The following is a 12090-nucleotide window of genomic DNA, read 5'->3' on the forward strand; positions in this document are numbered from 1 at the left end:
CTGTTTCAGGCTGTCGTCAAACATTTATCAAAAGTTCAGTTATAAGGACTTCTTGAAGTGAACTGAGTCTTCTAGAGACTGAGCATAATTTTCTCTAGGCTTTACTAAGCCCGAATGAGTCCTTGACGTTGGATTTAAACCCCACTCCCAGAGCTCAGTCTCTTCATTTATCACTGAGGTCACATCAAACCCGCAGTTGAAGCCTGGTGCCTGGAAACAGATTGGGCAGTCATTTATCAGGGAGAGAAGCTCATTTGCTGCACCTTTATTCTGTGAAAAGCAAACCATTTCTCCCACGGCCAGTCTGTTCTCCTTGCCAGGACAGTTGTCATTTTTATGGCACAGGATCCTGCCTGTTGATTTAACAGCTCATGCCTCCCGTCAAGGAGCGAGATGTTTTCCAACTGACTGCAGATACCTCCAAATCATGTCTTGCCCCTAAGTCATGAGACAAGAGATACTAGCAAGCTCTGATGGAAAAGTGTAACTGTTCTTAAGAAATGACTCTCTGCATTTCCACCAAAGTTAGCTGACAGTCTGCTTCGTGGTTCTAATATTTTAAATTGTTTGGTTTTGCTCCCACACTTCTAAGTTGCGGATTTATGGCAACAGTAGTATTTCATCCATCTTTTTCTAGAATGATACAATAATTCACTCGAGGAAAGGAAGGAAGAAATCTTTCTCTCTGAGCCAGAACTTTAATTCCTCTTCCCCCTTCATATATATACACATATATATACGTGTATATATATGTATATATATGTGTGTGTGTGTGTGTGTATATATATATATATATATATAAAGTTTAGTGCAGTGGTCTCAATTGGGAGCAATTTTGTTGCCCAGGGGACGTTTGGCAATGTCTGGAGACCTTTTTGGTTGTCACGCTGGAGGGAGAGAAGCTCTTGGCATCTGGTGGGCAGAGGCAGGAATCCTGCTCAACACCCTGCAGTGTGCAGGACACCCCCCAACAAAGACTGATCCCACCCAAACGTCAGCAGTGCCCAGGCTGGGAGACTTGCCTTAGTGCTACCCCCTTCACCGGCATTATCAGAAGGCCGTGTGGGTCATTGGATCGCCCTCTTGCCATGTTCCTCTTTCCCTTAGCTGTTAACGTGATTCTCTCCGTCTTCCTGGCATCTTGAATGGGCGGGTTCTGTCCATTTTCCTTCTCAGTCATCCCCACCGAAACCCTCAGAGTTGGTCTTTATCTTCACCCTCCGTGGAGTATGCCCCCCACCGGTCACCAGGTGCCTCCTCTTCAAACGCCCCCGAGAGCTCTCTCCACCTCTGATTGAACTCCTCTGGGGCCCAGGGGGGTGAACACCCGTCCCAGAAATCACAGCGCGAGACCCACGATGGCCCCGTGTTCTGTCCTCTCAAGTATTTCCAGGATCCTTTACTGACCCCCGCCCCGTCCCAACTGAGGGCCTCCCCCAGGTCACCCCTCTGATATTTTGTTTCCGTTTCTTCCCTTGGGGCATCGCCCACTGCAGTGGACACGTGAATGATTCCTCTGGGCGTGTGCTCCCCACAGACCATCCCTGGCTTTGACCTTCCACCACCGCTGACGACTCTCTCTCTGCTTCTCCCAGACATCATGCCCCGCCCGGCTACCCGACAGTCAACCGAAGTGCAGTCTCTCAATAGACGTTTACTAAGTGCTTCTTCTGCACCAGGCACTTGGCTGTTGTGTGTGTCTACAGGTTAACAGAACATAGTCTCTGCCCTTGTGGAGCTCACAAACCAGCCAGGGAGACCAAAGAAAGACGGAGAGGACGTCCATACCAAGAGCCTGACGGCAGCTCTGGGGCTGCATTTCAGTTCAGCCTTCCGAAGCTGTGTTCCAAACTATCCCATGCACCTAACCACTCCAATAAAAATTAATTTAATAAATAAGCAAGCAAGCAAATAAATAAATAATAAAATAAAAGTATGCTCCAAAAAACTGGGGGACCTTCAGGACGTGTAAATTAATACATTTTTATAGGTTATATACAAATACTAATAAAGAATCTATTTTTAGAATATAACCAAAAATAGAATTTTCAAAAGGATGAACTTCAAAAGTAAATACAAACAGAATAGGTGTTAACAAATTAATGGTAAATGTGCATTAGTAACAGGAATCATAAATACAAATTGATAGTAAAAAGAAGTAGAAATTTCCACTTACCTTCATTGGAAATCTTGGACTTTTCCTTCAGCTCCATACGGGTGATAACTCTCTCTTCCTCAAGGGATAATAAACCACCCAGGGACCAGTAAAGGCAGAAAATGGTTAGCCCCTGTATAAATCTGCTCAGGCTGCCATAACAAAGTAACACAGACTGGCAGCTAAAACAACAGACATTTATGTTCTCACAGTTCTGGAGGCTGGAAGTCTGAGATCAAGGAGCGGACAGGGAAGGTTTCTTCTGAGGCTTGTCTCCTGGGCCTGTAGAATGCCACCTTCTCACTGTGTCTTCACATGGTCTCTCTGGTGTGTCTGTGTCCTAATCTCCTCTTATAAGGACACCAGTCATACCAGATTGGTCATACTAATGACCTAATTTAATCTTAATTCCTTCTTTAAAGACCCTGTCTTCAAATACAGTCACATTCTGAGGTCCTGGGGGTTAGGGCTTCAGTATATGATTTTGGGGGTACACAATTCAGCCACAACACCCCCTCCCGCAAGGAGGCCAGAGGAAAGAGTGTGCATCCTGTGACCGAAGGAGCCTTTCCCCGCCTGCTGAGTCCTCACCCCCGCCTGCTGTGTTTGTTTTCCTTCAGGAGCCCGAGAGGCAGTACATGCACATCGGCACCATGGTGGAGTTTGCATTCGCCCTGGTGGGGAAACTGGACGCCATCAACAAGCACTCCTTCAACGACTTCAAGTTACGAGTAGGTACGTTGTGCAGATCTGGGGTGGGTTGTGGAGAAGGCTTGGCGTCAGGAACAGATTCACGGAAAGGTCGCCATCCTTGCAATGTTGGAGCAGTACAATGACAAATGCAGCGTTAGAGCAGCAAGGCTGGACGGCAGGTGGAAGGGCCCAGGGCAGCTATGAGCTCCTGCGGCACTTTTGTGCAGATTAGAAAAAAAAACCCAAACAACAAAAACACCTGCTTTGGTTGCACGCAGGCTGCAAGCACTTGGTTTCAGAAGTGGACCCTGAGCTGGGTTTCAGTCTCTCCAGCCACGGTCATTTCTGCAGGTCATGGTAGGCGCAGCCTTCAGCCATGCCAGGAGCTGATGCAAGCCTGACTGTAAACCCCTCCATCATTTTATGAGAGTAGGACCCACTACGGGCTATAAGATGCATCCAGACTTCAAAGATGTAAGACTGTTTTTTAAAAATGCATCTTGGAATTGTTGGAATAGTCCCACACTCCTGGGGTCACAACCTATAAGAACCCCAACTGTGTCCTAAATTCTAACAGAGCTGGAGCTTTTCAGATTGAACGTTCAAATACCAGAGACAAAGCCAACTTTCTTCCAAAAAAAAAAATTCAAGTAAGTTCTTCCCTTGCTTTAAGTTGATTCTTGAGCATGTCTCATGCTCCCTTGCCTTTTACAAAGGTCTATCCAAAAAAAAGTGTGTTTTAAACCCTCAGGCCTGCACACACCGCCTTGTGACGTTTGCATGGTCACTTGCAGCCATTTGTGATTTGTAAGAGCTTCTTTGACCATTTTATGCTGTTCTTGGCAACGTATTTTGCTGCTTCTGAAAGCAAGTCCATATAAGAGTAGCTCTTTTAACAAATTCCATCTGAGTGGCTTTTCACCTCTCTTGCATACAGATTTCAACTTTTAAAAAAATCCCAATATTTGGGGCTGTTTTCTTCCTTTGGTGTTCATATGTTCTGAGTTGTAAAACCCAGAAATATTATACATTTCTTGAGCAAATGGGATTCTCTTCACTGCATGTATGTCTTATTGTCAGCATCTCAACACATTTTTATTTAGACCTTCTCATCTGTGTGCCCAGTGGACCTTTATCTGGCTCCACCCGTACAAAGATGAGAAGGGCCAGGTGGGCAGGAAGCTGCCCCCATCAAACGTGGAGGTGGCCCTTTCACCTGGAGCTTTTTATTGCTTTAACAGCTTGGAAAATGGGCTCCTCAAACTTTCATAATATGCTCCTTAAAAAAAGAAATCAGTTGCATGGCAGAATGACCCCTGTCAAATGGTCTTTTTTTTTTTAATTGAAGTACAGTTGATTTACAATGTTGTGTTAATTTCTGCTGTACAGCAAAGTGATGCAGTTATACACACATATACAGTCTTTTTTAATATTCTTTTCCATTATGCTTTACCATAGGATATTGAATATAGTTCTCTGTGCTATACAGTAGGACCTTGTGGTTTATCCATTCTACATATAAAAGCTTACATCTGCTGACCCCAGCCTCCCACTCCATCTGTTGTCAAATATGTATGGACCAAAACAATATTGCCCTTCACTGCGAGGGGGAACGGGACAATTCTTTGCTAGTCATATGTGTTACATCAAAAGCCCAGGGTTCTTGGTCTGGACCATAACAATATTTTCCAGATTAATGTGAGCAAGTCAATGGACTTCCTTCAGTAGGTACTTATTGAGTGCTTACTTTACACTGATTATTGAATAACTATTAATATTATACACTCACCCCACACACCAGCTCTTTTAGATTTCTGCGGAAGCCCAGCTCAGTGTTTCCGTGGCCTCTGAGCTTGCCTTTCCCCAAACCCTCCGTCTCTCCCAAGGGCCGCTTCCCAGCCCCATCTTTGGACATAGTGCCATCCAGTGGCGGTTCACGGTAGGAACTCAGAAGGGTAATATTAGCCCCTACAAAATCATGATAATAGTAAGAGCCAAATTTGCTCCTAATGTCCTTTTCCACGTGTCAAGCTGTAGAGTCGGTCAGTGAGTGGGAACCACAAATCAAGCACACTCCTGCGCTTCAGCAGAGATCACTCCGCTGCCAGCAACATCGGCCCAGGCTCTCTGCCCTGGCCCAGAGCCACTGACCAAGCAAGACTCAGAGCCTCAGGGCAGCTGAGGGCAGTGGCGTCTGAGATCACCGGCCAGCAGCAGGAATAAATTATTTGGGATGTCTGAAACAGAGATTTGAGTTTTACTGAATACTCCACAAAAGCAAAGGAGAACTTCTTTCTCACTCTTGCGTACCTTCAGGGATTTTGTGGAACAACGTTTGTGCTGTGTTGCCTGCCCCCCTTTCCATTGCAACGGGGAGGCTTTGCCTCCGATCTATAACTGGCCTTGTACACGAAGCAGTTCAGTAGTGGGAAGTGAAATCTCTCAGAAACACCCTCATTAATCCATACGATTTGATTACTGCAGTAAGGCTGGGGAGGAGGGGGTCTTAGATCCAGGAGAAAATATAGGGGGGGAAAAAAATCAACCAGTGTCAATACCTCTGCTTCTATTTCTGTGGCCTACCTCCCTGCGACGCCCATAACAACTGTGGGTCCGTGTGTTTGAACTGAGTTCTTGGGACAAGGAATCGTCCTACTTGCTACACTGGGGGTGGGGGAAGACCCCAGGCAGGGGTCTGTGAGAATTAGAAGCTTGTACATGTCAAGCTCACAGAATAGTACACGGCAGGTAGAAAATGTAGCACACGTGTCAAGGGGCTGGTGGTGGTTTAAGCAAAACATTAGAGGGAACCCAGAAGCCCACCAGCGGCAGGACGGCCAATAAATAGAGTTCACAGACTCGCTGTGGCCGGTTAAATTTAAAATAGGTGCATTTCAGAAGTAATTAACCACAAAACTATTGGAAAACAAGATAATCATCTCTTGTCTAAGATTACGTGGCATCATAGAAAAACAATTATAATGTTGAGTTTTATAAAGTATACCAATTTTACGCTATTACGGAATAATGATAAATAGACGTATGAGCGCGAATCAAGAAGAGGAAGAAAGACAAACATTTTACTGTTTTTGAGATGATGAAGTTAGAGGAATCATGGTTCTTTGTTTTAGAGTTCCATGAGTTGGGCGAATGTTTGCTGCGTAATGGTGGTTCAGGAATGGTCTTGTAAAACTTTCCTGTTTGAGACAGTTGCTTACACTGTCAAGTTCATGATTCAAATCGTGCTCAGCTGGTTCTGGTGTGTCACAGGTATTAACCATGGCCCTGTAATAGCCGGCGTGATCGGAGCTCAGAAGCCACAGTACGATATCTGGGGCAACACCGTGAATGTGGCCAGTAGGATGGACAGCACCGGGGTCCTGGACAAAATCCAGGTAATTTAGTCTGCTCTGTCGTTATCCACTGTCTGTCCTCTTGGGAACCATGAATAAGTATATACTAAGGGTAATATATTAAAACAGGGGGAAGAAAGTAAACTTTGTAATTTAGTAAAACTTTTTATTGGGGAAATACTAATTCGTTTCTGCATTAACTGTGAACCATAAAAATTGTGAAATAGTATGAAGGTTATTGCATTTGGGAAAATGGGTGATCACAGCGACCAACAGGGCAGTGCAACCACCTGATGGGAGGGGCGGCAGGGTTGCCCTTCTCCTTGGTATAACCCAGACCAGACGTGACCACCTGCCTTCCTGTCCCCGGGGGCTGAACCTGGAGGATGAGTGAAGGGGCCAACCGCGGAGAGGAAGCGATGAAATGGAGTGAGGTGAAATGACAGTACTGGATCAGACTAGCATGGGATTCGGATATCTGGAAATGACTGGAAAGCTCTGGAATCCACCCAAGGGGGAGAATTCCAAGATCTGACAAGTTAAAAGCAGTGGTGACTGCGCACACCTGCTTGGGCCGCAGCACCAGCACCTACAACGAGAGGCTCACTCTCCGAACGAGAAGGATGTGTGTGTATTTGTGTGTGTGTGCGCGCGCGTGCCTGTGTGTCTATGTGGAACTTGCTGTTTTCCTCGCCCTCAAAAAGCAATGGTTCCGCATTTCTCCCCAGCTTTGTTGTCTTCTGGAAGATAAGTTCCTGCCAAATGGCAAGTTTGTATGAAAATCACTGGACACAAATAATAGGTTTTATCAGTTTTTTGTCCTCTTCAGAGAATTCCCTGAGCCCCTGTTCCGCGCCTCAGCTTGGCAGAAATCCTCAAATAACCCTGCCTCCCAAAAGTACGATGGACACTGGAGTCCGTTGTTAACCTCTGCAGGAAGCCGTCAGCTCCAGCATCACCTAGAAGGGGCTTTTCGTGAAACCCCTGCGTAGCTCACTTGCTTTCAGCCTGACTCCACCTCGTTCCTCCGAGAGGACCCCGTCTCTGTGGCCTTTCTCAGGCGGAGCTTGACCTTTAGATGGAAGGTGACACACGTGACCTCTACGTGTCCGCCTTGCAGTCAGAATATGAGTCAGCGGTTGCTGAAAAGTTAGCAACCGTCCAGCAAAGAGAAGAGAGAGAGAGAAAAAGAGGAGTGTGGAGGAGGAGAGGAAATATCCCACGCCTTCCCGGCCAAATTGGCCACTGCCGAGGAAAAAGAGAGCTGGCTATTCTCACGAGATCCACCCCAGACCAAGCTCTCAGCAAAAATGGGGCTCCCCTGACGAGGGCTTTCTGTCTGTACATGGCTGGCCGCTCCCCGTGCCCAGGGATGCTCCAGCGATCCCGGGCAGCCCGGGGCTTCTGCTTGGTGGGGAGAGAGGCAGGCTGCTACCAGGAACACGTCTGCCCACCCGTGGGCCGACCCAGGCCTCCACCACACACCAGGAACGTTCGGAAGATGGACGGTAGTTCCCGCGTGCTTCACGACTCTCCAAGCAGTTTTCAAGCACTTAGGATAAGTAGCAAAAGCAATCTGAGAGAGGCCGGTCGGGGGAACGTGCCCTCCCGGAGACCGTAAATCCCCTACAGGTCAATGTTGACAATGATCACGTGTGTCTCTAAGAGGAAACGGCCTCATAAAAGCCCGTGTGACTTAGTGCCGTGCGGCCAACCTGGACCGTCTCTGCGCGCTTTCTCTGAGCCCGGGGAGGGAACAAGACAGGTTTCAGCCCGTCCAGAGTGAGGGATGCCTTCCGCAGGCCTGCGTGTTCACTCAGCTCAGCGGCTGGAGGGTCCGCATCTGGGTAGGTTTTCTTCTCCGGAGGGCAGAGCTCACCCCAGCTCCACTAGCCTCTCATTTCCATTTATGTGCGAAAAAAACAGTAGTGAGATGCCAGGGAAAATTGAAAATGATGCTGAGGGTATTTAAAGCTTCCCCTGGGCCTGAAGGACAAGTTCTTCTTCTTAAAGAGGATTACACTCCCACCATCCTTCCTATGCCCCAAGAACAGCATAGGAAACCCCTCATCCCCCAGCCAGGCTTCCCCTGGGCTTGGAGGAATCATAGCTGGAGTTAATTAGGTTGATGGCTCCCTCTGAACGTCACGGTAATTGTGTGCTTGGTGGTACAGATTCCAACGGCCACTCAAGCATGCCAAGGGCGTGCTGCTCTGCACCAGCCTCAGCTGCAAAATTAACCTCCAAGGCTCCAAACGACGCGTTTGCTCACTGCGTGGAAGACCGGAAGCCAAATGTCTGCAGCAATCTCTAATTCTGATTGCCCCTAAGAACTCTAATCAGGAGAATGTATTTGTCATCTGATTTTCTTGACTATGTCCATACTTTTTCAGTTCTTATCTAATGTTCCCGAGCTACACCTGTCCTCCTCCTCCAGGACTTGGGCCCAGCCAGGGGAGGGCAGGACATGAGCATCTGGCCTTTGCATCCCCCTTTTCCTTCCTGCTCTGCTCAGAAAGACCCACGCTTTGGCCCCTTTGCTAGGGGCCAGCCACTGGGTCACAGTGCAGAAGACAGATTGATCTTTCTAGCTCTTGCCCACAGCCTGCCCTTGAGATCGTCACAACACACACTTCAGCCTTGCTTCTGGGGGCCCCTGGATGCTGTCCTGGGTTCTAGAAGCCCAGCCCTCCTGTGGTTTGATGTGCTGCCGCCTCTGCCCCATGGCAGCGTCCATCCTCCAGGCCCCTCTCAGCCACCAAGGGGCTGGCTCATTGCCCCTGCTGCTGTCCCAACACCACACGGCCCCCCGGCGGTGTCCACACCAGAACCAGAATTGTGGTGTGGCCTGCCCGGCACACGTGTGTCACCCACATACCCAAGGTGGCCGGGCCCTACAGGTCCCATGGCCGTTTCCTCTGATGAAGTGGGATGAAATCCCTCCTCTGCATCTGCTGTTTCACATGGTTCCAGAGCAGTGTTACCAGGGATTTCTGGGAAAATAGCTCCCTCCCTCTCTGCTCAAGTCCCAGATACCTCCTGGGGGGCCTGGCTGGGGGACCACGTGTCTGATGGGTGGTCCCTCACCTCAGAAGCTGAGGTCTTGTTTGTAGCCCAGTCTGTGTACCTCACACGTTCTCTGCTTGAGAGGATGCCTTTTGCAGGAGGTTCTTCTGACACGCAAGCATCAGACCCCGGCCCTCGGTCCTAGGCGTGGTCTCTCTCGAGAGCACGGCACGTGCTCAAGCTGAAGACAGTACAACCCACCCCCCCTCCCCTCGGAGAGAGGATCCGTCCTACCCAGCAGGTTTCCCTGCCCACTGACCCAGCAGGACCAGGACGTAGTGCAGAGATGGGGTCCTCACCTCGTGGTGCAGTGGCAGCAAATCAGGAGTCCCGTCACATTGACAGGCCGCCCCGGAGGGGTCACTCCTTCCAGCATCCCGAGTCAATCCAATGAGGTGGGGAAACTTTCCAGACCGGACTCAGAGCATCCTGACCGCCCTCAGGCTGGTGCGGATTCCTAATGTTCTTTCAGTTTTAGGTCATTTTATTCACGTGTATTAAACCTGAAACGCGTGGCCATTTGCAGAGTCGACTGTGCTGCTTCTCATGTGTTTTCTCTTATCTATTTAAAATCTATCATTAATATTTATTATTTTATGAAATGACATTAATAACAATTTATAAACATCATCCAAAATCCCACCACTTCAGCATAGGTTTACTTCTTTTCCAGGTCTCTTACATGTGAAAGCATAATCTTCACGTGGTTAAAATCATGGCGTGGATCCAGGCTTAATTCTCTTTTGGGGGGTGAAATAGTTCGACATAATTTCATCGTCTGATCCGTGACATTGATCATGATAGCGTCGTAGTTTTGTTTTTGTTGTTTTTTTCAGGCCACCATAAATCTGAATTTTATTTTAAAATCATTAAAATTAAACATGTCATTATTTTTCAGTTCTATAAATTGTAACTGATGTCTGTAAATAATAACAGTAGTCAATAGTCATTTTTAAATAAATGCTTACTGCATGTTCGGCCCAAGTTCAACTCTCAAAAACATGGAACGCTTCACGAATTTGCATGTCATCCTTGCGCAGGGGCCATGCTAATCTTCTCTGTATCGTTCCAGTTTTAGCATATGTGCTGCCGAAGCGAGCGCGATAGCATTGTAGTTTACTTAACCCTGGAGATTACTTGAATCTTAGGTTGTTTCCAGTTTTTCACTTTCTCAGCACTGAATTAAACATTGTCCTTAGAAAGCTCTTCCTCTCATGGATTATTCTCTCTTCTGATTTCTCAGGAGTAGGATGAATGGGTCAAAGACCATGAACGTTTGGGGGCTCTTTATTCTTGTAGTCAAATGCCCTTTGAAAGGGCCGTGTCCGCATTGGCACTAAGCCCGTCTTCATCTGTCACTGTGCTTCCAGGTTACTGAGGAGACGAGCCTCATTCTGCAGACCCTGGGATACACGTGCACATGTCGAGGAATAATCAACGTGAAAGGAAAGGGGGACCTGAAGACGTACTTTGTGAACACAGAGATGTCACGGTCCCTTTCCCAGAGCAACCTGGCATCCTGAAGCGTCGCCTCGGTGTTGGCAAGAAGACTGTATTTTCAGGAAGACAACAGTGCACTTTCTGACTGCCACTTCTGTCCCTCGTTTGTGATGTGTGTGCTCTGTTCTGTTCTCTGGAGCCTCTGTAAACTCATTCCTGTGACCCGGGGGCCTGCCGTGTGGTGTCTGACGTGTGCCAAGATCGCCCTGCCACTTGCACCGTGCTTACTCCTGAGAAGAAGGAAAAGGAGTGCGCATTACAGCGGAAAAGCCTTCAGAGAAACTGACAGAGATGAGAGAGGCGAACCAGACAAAAATTCTTAAGGCAATAAAACTAGGGGGTGTATATTATCTTCCGGTGCATGTTCTTTTCTGGAAAAATATGGTAGCTCGCCAACCGCATCCGCTAGTCTGACACTAAAACACACAGTATTTGTGACTAAGTTGATCCTGTCACCCCACATGGAATCCGTGTTCACCCACGTGTCTCATTTCGGTGACTGTCCTCGGCCCAGCTGGGATCCGTGGCTCCGTCACCTTGCTCTGTCGTGTCTCGTGCTGGCAGCACGTCACCATCCATCACCAGAATTAGTTCTTACAACCTAGGACTAGTTTTGTACCAAACACGTCTGATGTTTTGATGCCATTGTCTTTTGTAAGGTTAATTCATTAAAAGTTTTATGTACTTTGGTTGATAGTCTGTATCTTCCCCGCCCCCGCCCTGCCCTCTTCTTCTTTCTCCTGCGGTTTGCTCCAGAACTGAGTTGGTTTTCCACTGATTCTCCCATGGACAGTTGTTCCGGAAGCAGAGATTGAACTCCCCTTGGGTAAATCAGATCGGGACAAAGTTTGTGATGCCGATCGTTGATTATGCAACTCCCTGGAAAGAAAGACGGTATGCTTCACTGTGTCACGTGGTCTATTTTCATTTTGGCATCTCTAGGGAACATTTGCAGGGAAAAAATATTGCTACTAGCAGCGGCACACACTCCGTCCGCATACTCTGATCTACTGTAATACGTCGGTAGAGCTACGAGGCACCGAATAATTGGGAACTAGGTACATCAGCCTCACAATAGTTTGAACTAACGAGAGAAGCCACCAAAGCCCCACGAGCTGCCTGTTATGTCTGAGGAGACTTAAGAAGGCACGGGGACTTCCCTGGTGGTCCAGTGGTTAGGACTTCGCCTTCCAATGCCGGGGGTGCGGGTTCGATCCCTGGTCGGAGAACTAAGGCCTCGCGGCCAAAAAACCAAAACATAAAACAGAAGCAGTATTGTAACAAATTCAATAAAGACTTTAAAATGGTCCACATCAAAAGAAA

At 47.8% G+C, this 12090-nt stretch overlaps 1 protein-coding gene and 1 non-coding gene across 4 annotated transcripts in view; one reads left to right on the top strand and one right to left on the bottom strand.

Moving 5' to 3' along the window:
• ADCY2 (adenylate cyclase 2) overlaps positions 1-11456 on the top strand; it is a 430270-nt gene extending 418814 nt beyond the window's left edge. For all 3 annotated transcript variants that reach the window (XM_059916085.1, XM_059916083.1, XM_059916084.1), the window contains 3 exons: positions 2776-2890; positions 6119-6243; positions 10638-11456. In XM_059916085.1, the coding sequence (XP_059772068.1) occupies positions 2776-2890; positions 6119-6243; positions 10638-10790 (393 nt within the window). In that variant the 3' untranslated portion in view covers positions 10791-11456. The remainder of the gene's footprint in view (positions 1-2775; positions 2891-6118; positions 6244-10637) is intronic.
• On the bottom strand, positions 10263-10369 carry LOC132364252 (U6 spliceosomal RNA). Its single transcript, XR_009502791.1, has one exon. It is a non-coding gene; the product is annotated as a U6 spliceosomal RNA (small nuclear RNA).
• Positions 11457-12090: the final 634 nt, after the last annotated feature.

Source organism: Balaenoptera ricei, chromosome 3 (assembly GCF_028023285.1).
Source record: "Balaenoptera ricei isolate mBalRic1 chromosome 3, mBalRic1.hap2, whole genome shotgun sequence".
Lineage (NCBI taxonomy): Eukaryota > Metazoa > Chordata > Mammalia > Artiodactyla > Balaenopteridae > Balaenoptera > Balaenoptera ricei.